The following is a 22,543-nucleotide window of genomic DNA, read 5'->3' as shown; positions in this document are numbered from 1 at the left end:
CTTTTTTCCTCGAAGGTCTTAAGGATTCCATCTTCTTTTCTTTAGTGATTGATAGGACAGGATGCAAGCTTGTCCGCAGAGGCGGTTTCCATGCTGTGAACCAGGGGCTGTTTTATTGTCCAGAGGGGGAGACATTGCTTAATAGCCCTGTGTCCCCGTACCTTCATGGAAACCTGTATGTTTAAGCTGAGTGAAGGCAGTCAGTTGGTTGTCCAGGCTTTCCAGAAAGCACGGCAGCTGCCCAGATAGACTCCCTTGTGACAAGCTCTGTAGGAGAACTAAACGAGACCAGACTCTTGGCTAAACTAAGGCCGAGAGTCTCATGGTTTCCAAAGTCACTGCAAAAGGGCCTTATCAGATATAATCAACAGTAGAAACTATTTTTTAATATCCCATTTTAAAGAGATTATGCATGTGTGTGTGTGTGAGATATGAATGCATTGTTTTGCTTGCATTCCTGTTGTCGTGATAAAATATACTGACCAAAAACAACTTCGGGGAAAAGGGGATTTATTTCACCTCGCAGTTCATCACCATGGGGAAATCAGAGCTAGAACTTCAAACAGCAGTTCCTCTCACAGCCACAGCCCAGAGCACAGAGAAATGAATGCATGCCTGTTGACTTGCATGCTTGTCTATGCTCAGCTTGATTTACCTATTCCCATACTATTCAGAACCCCCTGCTTAGGAATGGTGTCACCCACAGTGGGCTGGGTATTCCCACATTGGTTAACATAGTTAATACAGCCCACCGCAGACCAGCCCAAAGGGCAGCCCAATAAACAGTCCTGCACTGCACTGAGGCTCTCTTCCCAGGTGATGTTAGGTTTTGTCAAGTTGCCAATTGAAGCTAACCATTACATGCTGTTAAATTAAAAAAGAAATCCAATCTTCTGATTGTTTCCTACCCTAGTGTCTTTCTTAATCAAAGGGCACTAGTATATGTGACTTTGATGGCGTCCCATGGCTTTTCCAGGATTAAGTGGGATTAAGAGGGCCCTCATATTGCCGAGGCTGTCTCCTTGCTGAAGGACTGCAGGCAGGAGCCAGACCGTCCGCTTTCAGAATGCTGTGGGGAGAGCTGGGAGGTTTCCCTGTCCTTAGAGCCCTCAGAAACATAGTATAGGGATTTTCCTTTGAGCAGACAGCCTGGTACTTATTGTTTCTCCCACCAAGATATGACATCTTATTTTTTTTTTCTCTAAAAGAAGCATTTGGTGGCACAGTTGTCTATACAATAGTTCAGGTGCTATGACTAAAAGAAAATCCTGTCAAAAAGCAAAGTAAAGTAAGCAATGGCTTATTAGGCTTAGAATTCCAAGTTTCAGTCCATTATTGAGGGGATGGTCAAGTCAAGAGCAGACAGAGTCCAGGGACCCTTGCCTGCTTGTATATTTGGTTCTTAGCTAGCTTTCACTGTTTTTTTTTTAAGGATTTATTTTTATTTTATACATAGAGCAAAATTGTTTGCATGTGTACACTACATGCATGCTTGATGCCCTTGGAGACAGAAGAAAGGGTCAGATCCCTTGAAAACAGGGCTTCCAAACTGTTGTGTGTCACCCTGGGGTTCTAGGAGCTGAATCTGAGACCTCTGCAAGAACAGCCAGTGTTCTTAACATGTACAGGGCCCAGCCATGAAACGGTACCAGCCACCTTCCGTGTGCGCCTTCCTACTTCAACAATCAAGACAGCCCCTCACAGACACGCCCGCAGGACAGCCTCATCTAGAAACTTCCTCATGAAGACTTTCTTCCCCAGTGATTCTAGGTCGTCATGTTGACAACTCAAACAGATGCTGAGGTTTTTCTGCTGCCCTGCTTAACTCTCACTAAGACCAGCGGTTGGCTGGTCAATTGGAAACCCAGAGTCTTTGTTGCAGCCCACGGCTCGGAGGCCGGCACAGTCAGAACCCTGCTCTGGATCTACCTCTGGGTCGCTCCCTACATTGTGCTGTTTGTTCTGTAGCTCCTGAAATTAACGCTCTTTCTGTTTCTTCCAGATAACTTGTTCAAACCCAAAGAAAGGTGCATTTCAGAGAAGGAGATGCATATGCGGTCTAAAAGGTACGTGGCTCTTGCGGGAGGTGTAGAAAGAGCTGGGCGGGGAGGCTTGAAAGGCCCTGATGCTGCCCCTCGGACCAAGGCTTCCAGGCTCACATTGAAGGGCTGAGGTCATCTTGGCGGCTGAGGTAGACAAAGTTGCCGGGCTGTGCATCGGAATGTTTATGCTGCTTCTGGACCAACCTTAGGAAAGCGGTGGGTCTTGGATTCGGGAGCGGGCCCATAATTGGTCCCCGAGTGATCAGCAGGTTCTACACTGGAACTCTACCAGTGCATTTGCCTCGTGGCGCTGGGCAGAAGCCATGAGCCCATGAGCGGCAGCACCTTTGAAAGTCTTTTTACGAGGAGCAGAGAACCCGTTTCTATGGAGGGCCTTGACTGGGGCGGTCCTGAGGAAAGGCTTCCAAACTGGAAGCCAACAGAGCATGGAAGCCAGAGGGGCCTCGGAGGGGCCACAAACCGGCATTTCTGGCATGCCTGTCTCCGGCAGTCTTGGCAGGGGCCACCAAGGTTCTCCCCGCTCTGCCTGGCGAGTCCCTATCTAAGACTCCCACTGACTCTTACCACTCTGGGGCACACAAAGGCTACTATTCTTTTTAGGACCTAGCCTCTTAACCAGGACACAAAAGCTCAGCAGGGTTGGCCATGTTCACACACATAAAATGTCATTAAGCTATAATAAAGTGCCTAGCCCTGGGAAAGATTATAGTAATTAAATCAAATTGATAGTGCACTCAGAGACACCACCGAAATAGGAAGAATAATTTTGCCCCCATCCCAGACCCTAAATCTCTGCTTTTATCGTGATTATGTTGTTTCCATAATAATTAAGTAACTTTTGGTTACCTACAGGGAACCTCTCTGAAAGTAAGAAAACAAGGATTGGGGAGGGGGCATACCATTAATGATATGACTCCCAGCATTCTAGCTGGGGCTTATAAAGGACCCCTCAATTTGAAGACTCGCTGTTCTCATAAATGAAAAGTTGTATATACCTTGCAACAAAAGCGTTCTCTTCAATTTAATGGGAAAAAAAAAAGAAAAGAAAAGAAAGAAAAGAAACAATTTCCCTTATTGATCCCCAAACCTAAAACTGCTATTACAAGCCCTTGCCCACCAAACAATTTAATTAATGGGCTTCAAAGCAGCATTGGTAGACCGAGATCTGTCCTGGCGTGTCTCTGAAGAAGAAACTGATGTTCAAGGAGGACCAGTAAGCTAGGTGATGCTGTATCTACAGTCTTCCATGGCCCTTAACTGGTGTCCTGGGATGGACTAAGCAATTGGATCTCCTTGCTAGTGGAATGTTCCGGCTGAGCTCTGACCCTGGCTCCCCACAGTCACCTGACACTGCTTTTTCTTTGTATTCCTTGTCTTGGATTATGTTGCTTATATTTAAACCAAGCAGTAGAGTAAAACTGAAATTCCCTCAAGATCAATGTGCCTGCTGCCTTTGGCTCAGTCCCAGACCTATCTGCTAGGGTGCTCACAGTCTGTCTCCTTTCTCTTTCCCTTCAGAGCCTCCCATTTGTACCTTTAAGCAGATACATGGTCTTTAACCACATGTGGTATCGTGCTGTGCTTGCTTTTTCCTGGTGTCGCCCATGAGCTTTTCCAAGAGGCAGATTTCTGTTCTCCTAGGTTTTGCCTGTCCACTCAGTGTATTTTAGGTGGGCATACTAATATATATCAGGCTCTCACTGGAGGAATCAGTGCAAGGCCAGAGGTGGGACATGGAAGCTTTTGTTTCCTCTTCCCATTTGAGTTGGAGGGTCAGCTCAAGGAGAGAAGTTTCTGGAGCTCTGGAACCACCCACTTGAGGGCTTTGGAACCAACTCCTCTGTGATCTTCTCTCCTGGTCCTTGTTCAAATCCCGCCTGACTGCAGCAAAGGTACATTCACACATTCACTCAACCCTCACTCTTACCCATGAAGTGCCAGGCACTGTCAAATCACAGGCCCCTGCAGGGCTTTGTGAGTAGCTGTGTGCTACATAGTTGGGGCACAATGCCTAACAGTGAGTAGTAAGCATTCAACTTGAGGTCCCAATGCCAGTCCACCATTAGCCATCTGAGGGCTGTGCCCAAACCTCTTGCTCTTGTTGGGACTCATGTTTCTTATTGTATGACACAGGGACCCTATGTGCCTCTTCCAGTGCTTGCGAGGGCAGAACGTGTTTACTCATGTCTGGTGACTAGCCAGATGTGACCTGCTGAGACTGCCATTGTCCTTTCATACTCTGCACTCGTGCTTCTAAGTGCTGAACATCGCAACTGTCTTCCATCTGACTTTCACACAGAAGAGAAAATGAAAAAAAAAGGTTTTTTTCATATTGCTATATTAATATATCTTTATCTCTATTTATATCTATATGCCTACAGGATCAGGGTGAAATGAGTCCAATGTGTTGGAGAAAAATCAGGTAGCATCAGTACTGAACAGTTAGTGTTGGGGAGGAAGAAACCTTCTTAGACAAGGGTCCTTTAAGCCCTGCTGGTAACTCAGAAGTTCATAATTTACATGGGGAGAAGGACAAAATATTTGAGTCCAGAATGTATTTAGAATCAGCTTTAATCAGACATGCCGTAGGCTAAGAGCAAACGTTTTTGTCCCAGTATATGATTCTTGCTACTGCCATCCTGTTGTTCCTTGTCAAATTTCAGGAAGTCAAACATTGGATGGCCAAAAGGTGGTTATATAGGAAATGTTGACTTTCAGAATGGCAAACCAGTAGGTTGATCATTGTTTAGAGGGAGACTGCTCGTTCATTTCCTGGCCACCTAGACCTGAATAATAACACAGAAACTATATTAATTACAACACTGTTTGGTCAATAGCTTAGGCATATTTCTAGCTAACTCATCTCTTAAATTAACTCATTTCTATTCATCTGTGTATTGCCATGAGGCTGTGGCTTATGGGGTAAAGTTCTGGCTGGCATCTTTCTCCTTCAGCAGCTACATGGCGTCTCCCTGACTCTCCCTACTTTTTCTCTATATCTCTGTTCGGATTTTCTGCATGGCTTAACTCTACTAAACCACTGGCTGAAAGAGTTTCTTTAATAACCAATGGTAGTAAAACATATTCATAGCATACAGAGGGAAGTCCCACATCAGAACATCCCTCCTTTTACAAGTGAGTCATTGTCACTGCAAATACAGGATAAGAAGTGACTTCTACATAAATATCTGGGCTCCCCAGCTTGCCTGCTATACTGCCCAAGTCCCGTCATTGAAACACTGTTCCCAGAATGTCTACATCCTGGGACCTCAGAGAAGGTCTTTTCTTTTTTTTTCAGGACTATGGATTTAATATGGTTTATAAATATATTTAAATCTTTTTATTTTTTAATCTTTTATCATTTTCTAACAAAATAAAATACAATAAGAAAAAACAAAAGCCATCACACTGAAGTTGGACAAGAGAAACCAACAGAAATAAAAGAGCCCCCAAGAGAAGGCACTAGAATCAGAGACCCACTCGTTCACATAGTCAGGAGTCCTAAAAAATACTGAACTGAAAGCTGTGATATTTATTCAGAGGACCTGGTACAGACCCAAGCAAGCCCTATGAGTTCATACAAGCTTTGCTTGGTTGGGGTTTAGAGGGCATTGTTCTCCTGGGGTCCTCCATCCCCTCTGGCTCTTACCCTCTTTTGGCTCCTCTTCCGTGGGGTCCCCCATGTACTCTGAGGGGAAAGGAGTTTTTCTTCAAGACGCCACCTTACCATGTGAAGACCCTACCTGTGCCCGCCTTCCTGCTGACGAGCCAGACTGCCCACACCCCCACCCCAACACCTGCCTTCTTGTTCCTCATCCTGCCCTCTGTCTGTTTCAGAATCTATAATAACTTGCCGGAAGTTAAAAAGAAAAGAGAAGAGCAAAAGAAAAGAGTGATCTTACAGAGTAACAGACTCCGAGCAGAAGTCTTCAAAAAGGTAGCTTGCCTGGCGCACGCAGGCGTGAACAGGGGGTGGTGCGCAGGAAAGGGGAACTTGACATCTTTGTTTCCGTTGTTCCTCCAGCAATTACTGGACCAGCTCCTTCAGAGAAATGCCGTCTGATCCCAGGTGGCCCTGCTAGCCACAGCCTAGATCTGGGAAGACGTCCGACGTTGGATGACCCATTAAATTTAACACTGTCTTCACATGTGAAAGATACTTTTCTTTTCTTTTCTTTTCTTTTCTTTTCTTTTCTTTTCTTTTATTTCCGAAAGACCCAAGGAAACAAAAGCAACAGTCCCGGAGTCAAAAGACCAGCAGTCCGTTGCTGGGACTTCTGTTACTCGGAACCTGCTTGACATACCACCCCACCCCCTTTTTAATTATTATTATTATTACTTTGACTTGTGAATTTTACCATTGCTTCTGAAGTTTCCAGTATACCATTTCCACCCAAGCAGGGAAGCTTTATATATTCAAGTATGCTTAGATATTGGGGTTTTTTTTGGAGGGGGGGGTGTGCAGTGCTTTTTTTTAATTAAGTTTTTGAGAATCAAAAATCTATCATATTTTAATTTCTAATTTCAATGTCTGCCAATTCTGAAATCCAAAGTATGGCTCAAAGTCTGCTTGTCATATACACCTTGGAGCACCAGAGGCTGACTTTGAAATGGACAGGCAAAGAGGCAGCACACAGGCAAACCCTAGAGCCCTCTGCCTCTCTTCCACCCCACCCCCACAGTGCCTGCTTTTGTCAGCCAAAGCCCTTGTTTCATTGAGAGCCTGAGAATGACTGGGTGAGGACATCAGTGGTTTCAGCACACACACACACACACACACACACACACACACACACGCACGCACGCACGCACATATGCATGCACGCACGCATACGCGCACACACACTGGGAAGTTATCATGATCAAATGGCCTAGCAATACGCACCCTCATATTTTCTTTCAAGTATTCTTCATAAATATGCATTTGTGGAGTTAAGAACAAATTAGTTTTTGCAACAAAAAAAAAATGGAAATAAATACAGCTATTTGAAATCCATGCATTTCTCTGCCATGTATTCTGCTCAGTGTGATAATACCTGCTACAACTCTCGGGTGACACCGAGTCTCTTTCTATTCCACCTCTGGTCATCATAAAAGTCCTGTGTGTTTCTGAATGCAGGGCGGAAAAGGTTGCCTCTCAGGGGCTGGTGCAGGAGATTCAAGGATGACTGCTCAGGCAGCTTATAGGAGCCTAGAAAAAGCAGGGACTTGGAGCATGGCACAGGAGCTCTGGTGACACCTCTGTCCCTGTTGTAAGGTAGCTCCCTTCCTCCCTCTCCCACCGCTGCACATGGCCTCTCTTTCTAGACCACTGTCTTTTTTTGTATTTGTTGGCAAACTTACAAACTCTACCTGAGGGACCGTCTTGTCCCTGTGTTCTCTCTGCTGTGCCCTCCAGCAGCCAGTGCCTTCCCTTTCTCCTTCCTTCCTTCCTTCCTTCCTTCCTTCCTTCCTTCCTTCCTTCCTTCCTTCCTTCTCTTCCCTTCCTTCACCAGCTCTTTGTTTCTTTCTGTGTATCTGTCTGTGTGTGTATTCAAATATGTGTGCTCACATGTTCAGATGTAGGTGTGTGTAGGTACATATGTGTTTACTTGAGGAGGCCAGAGGACAATCTTAGGTATCAAAGTTCAGGCACTAGCCATTAAAACAAAACAAAACCAAAAAAAAAAAAAGTTTTTGTTTTGTTTTTAATAAATTAAAAAAAAAAAAACCCTCACTGACCTGGAGCTTGCCAAATAGGCTGGGCTGATATCCCTTGAGCCCCAAGTATCTACATATCTCAGCCTCTCCAGCACCGGATTATAGAATGGCATTAAAAAAAATAATAAACAAGCAAATAAACCAGGCGATAATAATACACTTCTTTAATCCCAGCACTGAAGAGGCAGAGGCAGGCAGATCTCTTGGTTCGAGACCAGCCTGATCTACAGAGCAAGTTCCAAGACAGCCAGGTCTACAAAAAGAAACCCTGTCTTAAATAAACCAACCAACCAATCAAACAACACCAAAACCATAGGCTATGGGGATCCAGCCTGGTTTGGTGTGTTTTCCCTGCCGTGAGCAAGTCATCTCCTCTGCCTAGACTCTTCCTTTGTGTTCCATTGTGCCTGCCCCTTTCAGAGGAAGCAACATGACAGAATGGTTAGGACCAGAGGCTCTGCCAGGCCACTATTGTTCCTGGTCTGTGGCTTTGGGTGGAGGTGCCAGCCAGTCAGGTTCTAACCAGGAGAGAAACCACAATTATCTGGGAATTTTCAGTGGATTGCATTATTTACTGAGTAGAAAATTGTCTAGTAAGAACTGTAGCAGATCTGAGGAGCCCAAGTAGCCACAGAAATAAAGGAGCCGCTCTGGAAAGGTTGAGGTGTGACTCCATAGATGACGGATTTTTTTTCATTTTTTCTGAAAATCCATCCTCTGAGGTTTGCCAGAGCCCTGCCCTGGGATGTACGAGGTTGAGCCCCTCTGCTATAGCAGCTGTCGGGGGCTGGGAGGAGGGGTATGGGGGCTTTGCAGGGCCTGGCCCAGGAACCCGCAGAGCTGTATCTCTTCAGCGCCCCCTACTGACAACGTTTAGCATTTTCCAGCAGCCTAAGGGAGACTCTACAAAGGGCTGGAATCCATTTTAACAGAGCGAATAAAAAAGGGTTGATTTGGAGGTGAAAAGGCGAATACAATGAAGACCTGGCACAGTTGGTTCTCTAGCGTTGCCTCAGTTTCCTTAATTGCCAGATGCAAAGTCAGTTTAGTGCCTTCTGCATGCTGTTACTATGGAAATAAAGAGGATGTGAGTGGAGTGTGTGGAAGGATGCCTGGCCCAAAGCAAATACACCATGAGTGTTTCCTGGCATGCACAGAGGTGGGAGGAGGCACACATGGGCCATGAGAGGGTTGAGAGGGCTTGGCAGTGAGATGCACCAAAAGGCCATTGAAGGCTTGGCTTTGCTGCAGCTGGTCGGTCCTGTAAGCAGAAAGTCTTGTCACAAAGTTTGGTTGAGGGCTGAGGAGGTGACTTCCTCGGTAGAGGCTTTCCCTAGGCCTGACAACGCGGGACCCACAGAGAAGAAGGGAAAGCCAATTCACACAAGCTGTCCTCTGGACCTGCTCACGGGCACCAGGGCATGTGCTTGGCATGCCCAGAAGCACACAAAAACAGCGAATTAATAAGTAAATAAGTGCAAAATGTTTGGAAAAAGTAAATCTTGGTTAGTTGGTTTTAGCTTTTTGAGATACAGTTTCATGTAGCCCAGGCTAATTCTGAACTCTCTGTGTAGCAGAGGCTGGCCTTGAACTCCTGATTGTTCTGCATCCACTTCCCAAGCTTCCGGCTTCTTGTAAGCCTTCACAGGCTTTCCACGTTCCTGTCACCTTGGGAACCATTTCAAAGCAGCTCAGCAAAGAGGCGCTTGGTTTTTGTTGTTGTTGTTGTTTTTGTACATTTGGGGCCTCTTCCGGTGCTCCAGTGAATTCCTATGTTCAGCTTAGTCACTTTTTGAAAAATACACATTTTAAGTCAAATTTCTGATAGTTAAGGACAGCCTTTCTTGGATGAAGATCTTGAGACATCTGTCCTTACTTTTCTTTAGTATCTTCAGAGTATATCCAGAGCTTTTCCCGTGCATTCAAATTCAGGGCCCAGCTATTTCCAGACTGTTCGGTGAGCCTTAAGGAGGTGAATTTGGGTCAACTAACATTTTAAAGAAAGAATGCTAGATGGAACCAAATTTTGCAAGAGTTCATAAAACACTCACCTTCAAGGCAGATGTGCTGCAGAGACTTCAAATGTAAAGAAGCAAGTGTCAACCATAAATTAAATGACACTGAAGAGTGTGTCCAAGGACAGCTCTTCACTAAGGTCCCAGGAAGGGGAACTGGGTAGGAATATGGGGTCTGGTGTAGGGATCAGACCATTTCCTCTGGACCAGCTGGCTCAGCACAAAGCAAAACATCAAAATTTGGTTTCCTGTTACACTTGGTTTCTTATTGTAGAATTTCTTCTAATACTGATGAATGAATTTGACACGGTCTGAGTTTCTCTTCTGTCACAAAGTAGTAACAGAAACATATGATGTTATGATCAATATGGAAATCAAGGCCTGCAGAATTAAAACAGTCATCCCTTCCCTTCTCTCAGGAACTGGCCACCATTTGCTGAGTGATTTTATTAAACTAGGGCCCCAAGGAAGACTCTAGAAAAATTGAAACTTCTAATTAGACTTTGCCATAGTAACTTTAGTAATCAAATTCTTCTCGGACTGTGGTTTATTTGGATCTGAGGATAGTTTGGGCCCAGGACGGAGACAAACTTTCAGTGATGTAAGAGGCAGGGGTTTCTAAGGAAAGAGTCCTGAGTCCAGACCAGGTAACCTTTGAGATCCTTAGAGATGCCCAGGTGGTAAGAGAACCACGCTGTCTCCCGGTGGTCCCCAGGACTTCCTGTGGAAGGAGCAGTTCCGATTGGGGTTGTGCATCCTGCCTGCCAGCTGGTAATAGAATAATGGGAAAACAATTGTCTTGGCTCTTTAGCCAGCATCTGTTGCCAACCCAACTTCCTGGAAGTTGTGAGCTCCCCGGGTGAGTCAGCAAATGCTTGCTCAGAAGAATGAGACTCTTTGAAAGAAGTGCTTGTGAGGCAGTCAGTCATGAGAGAGTGGGGGAGATTGCTCTGTCTCACAAAGTTCCAACTTTCCAACACGTACTGGCCAAAAGAAAAAATAGTCAGGCAATGGATCTGGCCTCTGAGTGTGTCCGATGACCCACAGTCTGAGTATGAGGCACAGTGGATGCAGGGTGACGAGAGAGGAGGGGGCAGGATGTGTCTGCCCAGGAGGGTGATCTAATCATTGCTACAGGAGAGTTTCTGGGTCAGGCAACTGAGACTGTGGTAGAAAAATGACTGCTAAGAGTTGATGGGAACTCACTTGTGTGCACTCTCGCCGCCGAGGAAGTGATCTGCTAAGTGATTGAAATGTGTCCATCAGCAGATCGTTCCACAGGATAGGGTTACTTGAATTTGTACTTTCATCAAAATTGCCCGCAAATGTGTAGTTCCGTAGAAACCTTTGAGCTCTGCCACCACGGGCAGACGCAGCTCATTCCTGGAACTGACGTGCTTTAGAAGTTCCTCTCGCTAGCTCTCTTGCCTTGCCCCGTACTGCCGGGACATTGCTGGCTCATGCTGCCAGAGCAGGCTCTGCAGCAGTTCCTTGTGATTCTGTGGCATACCCTCCCCCCGTCACACACACACACACACACACACACACACACACACACACACACACACTCACACTGTGACTTACTTCAGAGGGACAAAGCCCTCCATCAAGGCAGACTTGTAGTCACATGGACCGCAGCAATGACAACTTTGCAGGTCTCTTCACAATTCCAGGGCTTTTCTTCAAGTTGCATCCGTTGTCTCGGTTCAAGATTTGACCTGAGGTCTTCATCTGGAGTGTGCACAGAGGAAGGGAAGAGACGTGGGAATTCTCCTGTTTTGTTCTCTTCTCTGAAAATGTCCCTGGACACATCCTGAATGGCACCTGCCTGGCCCATGGTACAGCCAGAAAGGTGATTTCGACTAGTAGCCTTCCTCCCAGATCTAAGCACCTCAGGACCTGGGGACCTTGGAAAGGACCTGGGAGGATATCTGGGAGGGGACCTGGGAGGGGACCTGGGAAGGGACCTGGGAGTAGGAGACTTGACTTACTCAGAGTATGTTCAAAGAATGCAGTATTATTAAAACAAACAAAACTTTCTAAAATTCTTTAAAAGAGGGGATAAGAAAGTGACTCAGCAAACTGCTTGACATGCAAGTATAGGGATCTGAGTGCCACCCCTAGAATTCATATTAAAAAAAAAAAGCTGAGCCCCAGCAGCACACACCTGTAATCCCAGTGCTGGGGAGGAAGAGACAGGAGGATCTCTGAGGCTGTCTGGCTAGCCAGTCTAGCCAAGACAATGAGCTCCAGCCTTAGTGAGAGACCCTGCCTGCCTGCCTCAAAAACTAGGGTGGGGAACAATTGAAGAGGACAGTCATTGTCACCCCTCCTAGCTTCACACATATCACACACATGTACACAGAGATATGTACACATCACAGAGGGAGACAGAGACAGAGAGAGAGAGAGGGAGGGAGGGAGGGAGGGAGGGAGGGAGAGAGAGAGAGAGAGAGAGAGAGAGAGAGAGAGAGAGAGAGAGAGAGCTGAAAATAAGAGGAAAAATAGGATGGTTATTCATGGTTGTGAACTTGACTATGTCTGGAATTAACTAAAGCCCAAATGACCAAGCACAGCTGTGAGGGATTTTTTTTTAATTAAATCTTTTACATCTGAAGTGGGAAGACTCACTTCTAATCCAGATTTTTAAAGTGGGAAAACCCACCTTTAACCTAGACCACATCTTCTCTTGGCAGTCTATATAAAGGACACGGAAGAAGGAAGGTTGCTCTCTCTTTATCTGCTGGCTCTCACTCTTGCTAGCAAGTCTATTCCTTCACTGGCATCAGAGCCTACTTCTCTGGGATTCTGGTGTGTGCTGAAGACCAGCCGAGACGTCCAGCCTTATGGACCGAACAGCTACTAGGTTCTTGACTCTTCCATTGGTAGACATCCATTGTTGGACTAACTGGACCACAACCCATAAGGCATACCAATAAATCCCATATATATTATATACAATATATATTATATATGATATATGTGTTGTATATAATATATATAGTATATATTTATGCTATAAGTTCTGTTCTTCTCAATAACCGTGACTAACACAGAAAAGATCTGTCTGAATAAAGAGGGATGAATTCCTAAGAATCATTTTATTAAGCCTCCCCAAGAGTGAATTACATAGAGATAAGTAGACTTCAAAGACGCCCAGAGCCTTCCCCTTCCATCTGAGCATTGTACCTCCCTGCCGCACTTGAAGTGATGGGACAGCAGCAAATGACATCAAGGGAACCATACAGCTGTCACCTGTACTGAGCATGCAGGACAGGTGACGCCCACTGGTCAGAGGTGGCGGGCTGCAGGCTGACCTGCCCAGTGGGGAACAGGATGAACTTTTCCACTGCAGTGGATCCATTCAGAAATCAGCCTCCACCTTTGTGCCATAGCCGTGATGTGATTATGCAGACACCAACGGGATTAGTGGTGACAGGGTCCATGTGGTCTAGCCTGTGCTTCACATTGCGGACCTCTCAGTATACACGAGAGTCTTATTTCCGCTTAAAAATATACCCGACGGCTACTCGGGCCCGCTTTAATTATTGTCTGCTGACATAATTGCAGCTGTAATACCAGCCTTGCTCTCAGCTAACATGTTTGTTAAAATGACAAAGTAACTTAGAATGTTTTTGAAGAGTTTTTTTTTTTTTTGGTGGGGAGGGGAGGAAGGGGTAAAGGCTGTGACATTTCATTAATAAGGCTGAATCCGACTATGGCAAAATAAATATTTTTTACTAAACTAGGGTGTGTAGTTGTTAGGATGTCTAAGATGGTGGGGTGGATAGAGTGGGGGTGGCGATATTTGGGTAAAGTATTTACTCTGAATCTGGGCACTCCAAACCTGCCTCTCAATTAGCCCTTGAGAGGAATTTCCTCTCCCGCCGCCACTGCTAGCTATGACGTGGCTTTCAACTGGTTGATAGTGGGACTTGGTAAACCAAGCACAGAACCTGAACAGAAATCCACTGTCCCCGCGGTACCTGCCACATGGCTTTTCAACGAGAACAGCTTGAGGAAGCATATTTTTTTAAGGCTAACCACACACCACTACACTTTCCAGGTTCCTGTTTGTTCACAGCTACCATTAATATTACAAAGAAGTGACAGCTATTCTCTTGACTGTTTCAGAAGCTTCCAGACCACCACCGAGTGAAGAGACCCCCGAGTGGGTTCAGCATCTCGTTCCTTTGGAACCAAGGAGCTCTGTTTTGTTTGAACACTCCATCTGTTTGAGGTGAGAAGCCTGCTGAGGCTCACTATTTTTTTTTTTAATGTTCTACTTCTGCCCCTTTCTTTTGCCAGGATGGTGCCCACTTACAGGATGGGTCCACTGGAGAGGGATGAACAAGTCAGAACTCCAGATCTGCTTACAGGAACCCTAGAGAGCTGAGGACCTACTGTGGACTGAAAGTTCACGTTCATGTTTGCACTGTGAGGCCGAGTGCCCAGTGTGGCCCTGTGCTGTGATGGGCTTCCTAGGAAACAAGGTTAGAGGGGGTCCTAATAGTAAGTGGCTCTTTTCCAATAGGATTAGTGACCTATAAGAAGAGCCATGAGAGAGTGCATGCTCTCTGTGAGAGTGAGCAGAGGCCGCATTAGCACACACACAAATGATGGCAGCCCGCAAGCCGGGAGAGAAGACCTCATATTAGAACCTAATGGCTTGATACCTTGATTTTGGATTTGGCCTTCAGCACTGTGAGACATCGTTGTTGTTTTAGGTGCCCGGTAGATGATACTTTATTATGGCTGCCTGAAAAGACCAGTTAGGACCCTCACTTGTCCTCTGCAGTAACAGTGCACCTCACCCATTCTGATGACATATGCTACCCAGGTCTAGAGCAGGCAAAGTCCCAAAGCTGGAGGCTGCTGGTTCTTTAACATTCGCAGGGACCTTTTCATATCCCTTTTAGGGATGGGCTATCTCCCACAGACACACCCAGCCTTGGAGGTCTAGGCCATAGCCCCTGGACTATAGAAATCCCTTTGTTCACATTGACAACTGCTAGAGAACCTGATCAAAGCTTCTTCCTGTCTAACCCATTAGAGATGGATTTTACCATAGCTTACAGACTGGATCCCCACTCTGCTGGCCATAAAGCCCCATAGCCAAGATCTTTAAACAAAGCTCTTCTCTTGCTTAGGGTTACTTTTGCTGCGCTGAAACATCATGACCAAAACATGGGAGGAAAGGGTTTATTTGGCTTACACTTCCACACCATAGTTCATCATCATAGGGAATCAGGAGAAGAACTCAAGCAGAGCAGGAACCTGGAGGCAGGAGTTGATGCAGAGGCCATGGAGGTGGTGGGGGGGGGCTAGGGGTACTTCTTACTGGCTTGCTCCTCATGGCTTGTTCAGCCTGCTTTCTTCTTTTTTTCTTTTTTTTTTTTTATTAATTTTTTTTTAAATTTTTTTTTCTTTTTTTTTAAATTTTTTTATTTATTTATTAAACATTTCTGTCTCTTCCCCACCGCCGCCTCCCCTTTCCCTCCCCCTCCCCCAACCAAGCCCCCCTCCCTCGTCAGCCCAAAAAGCAATCAGGGTTCTCTGCCCTGTGGGAAGTCCAAGGACCACCCACCTCCATCCAGGTCTAGTAAGGTGAGCATTCACGAAACTGCCTAGGCTCCCACAAAACCACTAGGTCCAGTAGAATCAAAAACCCGTTGCCATTGTTCTTGAGGTCTCAGTAGTCCTCCTTGTCCGCTATGTTCAGCGAGACCAGTTTTGACCCAAGCTTTTTCAGACCCAGGCCAGCTGGCCTTGGTGAGTTCCCGATCCCCATTGTCTCAGTGTATGGGTGCACCCCTCCCAGTCCTAAGTTCCTTGCTTGTGCTCTCTCTCCTTCTGCTCCTGATTTGGACCTTGAGATTTCAGTCCGGTGCTCCAATGTGGGTCTCTGTCTCTGTCTCCTTTCATCGCCTGATGAAGGTTAATATTCAGGAGAAATATTCAGGATTTTCTTTGGGTTCTCCTTCTTATTTAGCTTCTCTAAGAACCCAACTTATAGGTTCAATGTCCTTTATTTATGGCTAGAAACCAAATATGAGTGAGAACATTCCATGTTCCTCTTTTTGGGTCTGGCTTACCTCACTCAGGATGGTGTTTTCTATTTCCATCCATTTGCCTGCAAACTTCAAGAAGTCCTTGTTTTTTACTGCTGAGTAGTACTCTAATATGTATATATTCCATACTTTCTTCATCCATTCTTCAATTGAAGGGCATCTAGGTTGTTTCCAGGTTCTGGCTATTACAAACAATGCTGCTATAAACATAGTAGAGCATATACGTTTGTTGTGTGATAAGGCCTCTCTTGGGTATATTCCCACTGAGTTGAACAGAGATCTCTCAACAGAAGAAGTTCAAATGGCCAAAAGACACCTAAGGTCATGCTCAACTTCCTTAGCGATCAGGGAAATGCAAATCAAGACAACTTTAAGATACCATCTTACACCTGTCAGAATGGCAAAAATAAAAAACACCAATGATAGCCTTTGCTGGAGAGGTTGTGGAGAAAGGGGTACACTCATCCATTGCTGGTGGGAATGCAAACTTGTGCAACCACTCTGGAAAGCAGTGTGGAGGTTTCTCAGGAAATTTGGGATCAACCTACCCATGGACCCAGCAATACCAGCCTGCTTTCTTATAGAACCCAGGACCATCAGCCCAGAGATGGTCCCGCCCACAATGGGCGGGACCTCCCCTGTAAGTCACTAATTAAGAAAACACTTTATGGGCTTTCTTCAGCTGGATCTCATGGAGGCATTTTCCCAAATGAGGCTCCCTCCTCTCTGATGACTCTAGTTTGTGTCAAGTTGACATAAAACTACCCAGTACAGCTCTTGAAGAGCCATAGCTTCAAGAGACGTCCTTGCCCCTCTTCTAGAAAGTTTGCTTTTCTAGGCAGTTATTGCAAAGCTATCAAGGGAGTGATCTTCAGGCCTGAGCTGTTGAGTGGCCCCTCTTTTGTTTTCTGGGATTTTCCTAGTCCTTTTGATTTTGGTGGCAAAACAAGTCTTTGTGTATAGTGGACCCATATTCCCTGCACGTTTAAAGACTGCCCATTTCTCATTACCTCAGAAGTGCCCCAGGAAGCAAGGGGAGGCAGGCTTTGGAGAGGCTGCCAGATAAAACAGGGGCTGTAGGAGATGGTGGTAATGGTGATGGTTTCTAAAGTCAGATATGGATAGAATGTTAGAGGACATAAAAAAAAGCGCTCATAAAGTGCCCTTTTGGCATCAGATTGCCATCCCTCAGGACAGGCTGGCATACCCAGCAGCATTTTCACCAACTCTGAGACCGGAAGTCAAATGAAGAAGTTGGGATGTTTAAGAGGCATGATACTACAAAACCTTTTCCTTTAAAATACCAGAATCCCAGCTGGGTCTGGTGGAATTGTCCTGTAATTTCAGCTACCAGGAAGACTGAGGCAGGAGGACCAAGTTCAAAGCTAGTCTGAGGAAACTGGTGAGACCCTGCTGCATGAACTTTTGCCTAGTATGTGTGAGACTCCTGGATTTGACTACCAGTACTGAGAAAATATATATGTTAACATCTTTTAGTGTGATGGTCCTACTTTGAATACCAAAGGATGTATAGGGTACCTTCTCTCATCCAGACAGAAACTGGCAGGAACCATGGGTGTCACCAGATGCCTGGTAGATGCTTCTCCATCTTTCTTCCATGAACTTATCTCTGGTTCATGCAGTGCACGCGCACGTGTGTGTGTGTGTGTGTGTGTGTGTGTGTGTGTGTGTGTGGTGTTCACTGAGCTCTTATCATCATACCTGAGGAGATAGAGTTGTACAGAGGACAGGAATGACTGGGACAGTGATTGAATCCATGACTCTCATTGCAGAATTGTGAGCTCTCTACAGTACCTTCCCTACTCTGGCCAATGGTATGTGTAAAAAACCAGAAGATACTGGTGTATTTGGTACCTTCTCTAAAATCTTAAATAATTTCACTGATACCTCACAAAAGACTTAAATTATGGAGCAATATATCTCATATTCTCAGGTAAGTAAACTTAGAAAAATCTGCCATCATGACTTTCCTTCTTACAGTAATGTGTAAGGTTCCCAGAATACAGAAGAATGAAGTAGTTGCATCACGACATGGAAATTGTGCAATAATACAATGGTCCAACCCAACTAAAGAAGCCAGATGAAAGATTACACCTTGCTTCTCTCCAGATATTAGCATCTATAGGTGCCAATGTGCCCCTACTTTGATGTCACCATCCATTGAAACTTTCTTCCTTGTGTCTCATTCTAAGAAGGCCAACATTGTTCAAGTTCTCTACCCAAAGTCAGAGGCAGAGGAACAAACAACACACTTTTCAAATGCTTTGCCTACTTTGAATCCCATTGTGGGTGGAGGCTTCTTACGTGTATGTATCAATCAATGTCATCCAAACACCCCAGATTCACTCTTCACAGAAGATGCCTTGGCGTTGGCTGTGTGAATAGTCATGAATGGAGTGGACACTGGGAGAAAAAGACGAGAGGAACTATGATCAATAACTGAGTCCTGAGAGCAGAAAGAAATTTCCAAACCCTGAGCCATCCAGGCTACGTCACGGAAAGACTTTTCAACACAAGGTTTCATCAACCATGGGTCACAAGGGCACACTATATTGTGAAAACTCAATGTTCACAGCTTTCTCTTTCTTCCATAGAATACATGCTTTTGTCTAAATACATACATTATTAATAGACCATCAAATATTCACTTCACCTAAAATGAATTATTCATGCCATAATCTATGCAATGCACACATTGGTTTATCTCCAGGCATTTCATTGAAAAATCTCATGCTGCCTTTTTCTTGTTGTCTGTGGGAAGAGACAATTCTACAGACATTGATCTGTACTGATAAGGAAAGTTTGCAACCACACAGTCAAGAGTCAATGATTCTGTTCAGAAAGCCTGAGAGCTGAGACGGCATGGAGGCATGGTGCATGTTTTTAACATACATGAGCTGCTTTCTCTCTCTCTCTCTCTCTCTCTCTCTCTCTCTCTCTCTCTCTCTCTCTCTCTCTCTCCAATGTGATTTCAAGCATGAAGGCTGCAATGAGGCATGTTCTTGTGATCAACATTCATGGCTAAGCACACAAGATGGTCTACTTGATAGCAGTTTCCTGCTAGACCAACTCTTTGCACACAAACATTATGTTATCAGTTACAGGGATTTTGGAAGCTGTCAGCATTTGAAGGGTACAACATAGTTTAAATATCGGACTTGATTCAAGGAAGATGCTGATGTAGTCTTGATCCAGTCTTGTCATAAAATCCCAGGCTCTGGAAAAAAGACATCTCCACTGACAGAAGGGACAGCTCCCACATGTGGTTGAACTCAATTAGCTAGCTCCTCCAAAAGGCATTAAGGTACTATTTAAAATATCAGAGACAGGCAGATCTCTGTGAGTTCTAGGCCAGCCTGGTCTACAGAGCAAGTTCCAGGAAGGCTCCAAAGTTACAGAAAAACCCTGTCTCGAAAAGCAAAACAACGAAAAACTAAAAGTAACAACAACAAAAAGATATAATTTCTGAAATTTTCACCATCAGCTTTGCAAATGATTTTCAAGTCATTGAGCCATAAAGCATTCCCATAATCCTTCATATGAATCAATAGCAAGCCTTATGGTTAAATGACGACTTGATGCCTTGTGCTAGCTAGATATTTTTGGGCACACCTGAGCAGGAAATACACGGTAAACTAGGAAGTGGTTCATATTACAACACCTACCCCATAAGAATACAGAAGGAACTGTCCCCACCTTCACCCCAGGTTCAGGGAACACTGAAGAACAGTGGAAAGAATGGGAGATCCAGAAGACAGGGAGGGGCGCTGGGACATGCTGTCTTCTGCACATGGTGCAGCCATTATATTCATGAACTCACTGGACAAGACCTGTACAAGAGCAAGTCAGTGAGGTTGGTCAACGCTTCAGCAGGTATTAGAAATTGGACTCAGTGGGCTACAAAAAATGGGGGAAGAGGTAGGACCTGAACACAGGAAACAAATATTTGGGGGAGCTTGGGGAAGAAGGGGAGGGTTGGGGTTGCATACATTATGAAGCTGTCAAAGACTAAACAATAGACATCCAACAACAAAGAAAATGGAAGACAAAAACCATTCTTACAAAAAGCAGTGTTTTGACAAAGCTATACTAGAATGGAGCAAGGGACACTGCGTGGGGGGGATGAAAGGAAAAAGGAAGGAAGAAAAGAAGGGAGGAAAGGAAGAGGAATGTGGGAAGGGAGAGAGGTAGGGAGGGAAGAAAGGAGGACAAGTGGATGAACTCCGATCTGATAACATAAAATGAGCAACAGCCTGCTTTGGTCTGGAGGTGTCCAGCACCCCAAATTCCTAAGATGAATTTTATTGCCAGTGTGATAGTGAACAATTGCAGCAGACGCCTAACCACTGAGATAGCTCTCTAGCCCCAAGGTCCATCTCCCAGCATGCCAGGTGACTCACAGTCTGCAATGCTAGCTCCTGGGGATCTGACACCTTCTTCTGTCTTCCGAGAGCACCAGCACACATGTGGTGTACATAAACTATTTCAGGTACACACATATACATAAATAAAAATAGTAAGTACCTTTAAAAGAGATGGAGTCTTTAAGAGACAATTAAATCTTGAGGCAGGGGTCTCATGAATAGGATTAATGGCCTGGTGAAAGAGGTCAGAGGAATCTGTTAGTTTGTCCTGCCAAGGGATGACAGCAAAGGTGGCATCTGTGCACCTCCCCAGACACCCAATCTTCTGGGGCCTTGAGGACCTTCCCAGCCTCATGAATTGTGATAAATTAATTTATTTTTATAAATTATCTCATTTTAAGGAGAAGAATGGACTAACAAAGACACTGCTGGATATCAAAGGACGTCGTGAAGAGAATAAAACAGTCAAATGGAAGAATGGGACAAATATTTGAAACCATATGACACAAGGTGTATTTATTTGTCAGAGTTCTCTAGAGGAACAGAACTGGTGGAATACACACACATATGTGTATACATACATACATACATATATACATATATGACTTACTAAAGTAGCTTACAGGCTGTGGTCCAGCTAATCCAACAATGCCTCTACCAACAATAAGTCCAAGAATCCAGTAGTTGTTCACTCTACAAGGGTGATGTCTCAGCTGGTCTTCAGTATACTGGAATCCAGAAGACGTAGGCTCTAATACTTGTGAAGAAATGGACTTGCTGGTGAGACCAAGTAGGCAAAAAGCAAAAACTTTTCTCTTCCATGTCCTTTATATGGGTTGCTGGCAGACATTGTGGCCCAGATCTTCCCTTTTCAAAAGATCTAGAATTATAATTTAATTAAGAATATAAAGCCTCACAGGTGTACCCAGTGTCTTGAGTTTTAGTTAACTCCAGATATAGCCACGTTGATACTAAGGATAACCATCATACAGGGTTAACTCTTTTTTTTTTTTTTAAAGGTTTGATACAGCTCTAGTTTTCAAAAAAAATCCCAGTAGAAAAATGGTCAAAGGGACCTGAACAGATCCTTCACAGAAGAAGAAAAAATGTTGAGCAACACACACAAAAAATACTAGATACCACCAATATTGGAAATTAGAACAGGAAAATAAATAAACCTACTAAGACATGCCCCTTCCACTCTGTGTATTCTGAGAGTATATGTATTGGGTGCGTGTGTGTGTGTGTACCTGTGGAGGCCAGAGGCCAAACTCAGATGTCATTCCTTGGGTGCCATCTACCTCATTTTTTTTTTTTGAGCCAATCTCTAATCATCCCAGAGTTCATTGATTCAGCTAGGCTGGCTGTCCAGTGGGCCCCAGGGACCTGTCTTTCTCTGCCTTCCTAGGGCTGGTATTATACACACATAACTCATGCACCACCATGCCCAGCTTTTTCCTATGGGTTCTGGGGCTCAAACTCAGGTCCTCAAGCTGCAAGGCATGCTATGCTGCTTTACAGCATCCATCTTCCTCCTAGTTCTCTATCCCTCACTTCTCTGGCCCACACTCACCCTGGAGGGAAGCTGTTCTGGAGGGTTGGACAGAGGTTATACTGCAGTGAATCCCAGGCTGCTGAAAGCAGGCATTCGGAACCCAGAGCGGGACAGGGAAGCTAATGGCAAAGGGGGGTAGATAGAGGGGATGGTTGCAGAGAGGAGGCGTGCAGATGGTAGTCCAGAGGCCCTCCCAAACCAGCTGTGTGTCCTGTAGCTGTAGACCCTGAGGTTGCTCAAGCCCGCAGATGACCCACAGCCTCACCAGAGCTGCTATGAGCTGGGCTCTTGTTTCTGTTAACTGTGAAGAGCACCATAGGAGGCCGGAGGGATGGAGATGAAGCAGGGTGCTCTGTGTCTTTCACACTGGACCGAATGGTAACTCACAGCGCCCAGGAAGGGAATCCGTCAAGATGTGGCCAAAGATGTGCGTTCAGGGACATGTAAGCAAATGTTATTTTATAATCTGTGAAAAATTAGAAACAACTTAAAAGTTCCTCAGGAAGGGAATTGTTTATATTCATGGGATTGTGGACAAAGGTCACGGCAATGTATTTATATTAGGCTGATGTTGCAAAGCCATCTGCTGAGAATGCTAAACAGACCCTGGGATGGTAGGAAATGATGAATTTTATGCAACATCATGGAAATCAAGGTTATAGAAATGGTTCAGTGGCTAAGAGCATAGACTGCTTTTCCAGAGGACCCATGTTTGATTCCCAGCACTCGTGTGGTAGCTTGCAATCATCTTTTA

At 45.0% G+C, this 22,543-nt stretch overlaps 1 protein-coding gene across 1 annotated transcript in view; it reads left to right on the top strand.

The window, feature by feature from the left end:
• CUNH10orf90 (chromosome unknown C10orf90 homolog) overlaps positions 1 to 7,018 on the top strand; it is an 89,617-nt gene extending 82,599 nt beyond the window's left edge. The window contains exons 7-9 of the mRNA XM_050137403.1: positions 2,003 to 2,066; positions 5,901 to 6,000; positions 6,088 to 7,018. Coding sequence (XP_049993360.1) covers positions 2,003 to 2,066; positions 5,901 to 6,000; positions 6,088 to 6,126 — 203 coding nt within the window. The 3' untranslated portion in view covers positions 6,127 to 7,018. The remainder of the gene's footprint in view (positions 1 to 2,002; positions 2,067 to 5,900; positions 6,001 to 6,087) is intronic.
• Positions 7,019 to 22,543: the final 15,525 nt, after the last annotated feature.

The sequence above is a fragment of the Alexandromys fortis genome, unplaced genomic scaffold (assembly GCF_014885135.2).
Source record: "Alexandromys fortis isolate MF-2015 unplaced genomic scaffold, M_Fortis_MF-2015_v1.1 scaffold_3, whole genome shotgun sequence".
NCBI classification, from domain to species: domain Eukaryota; kingdom Metazoa; phylum Chordata; class Mammalia; order Rodentia; family Cricetidae; genus Alexandromys; species Alexandromys fortis.
Note: the sequence above shows the minus strand (reverse complement) of the source record. Positions and strands in the feature narration are given on the sequence as shown.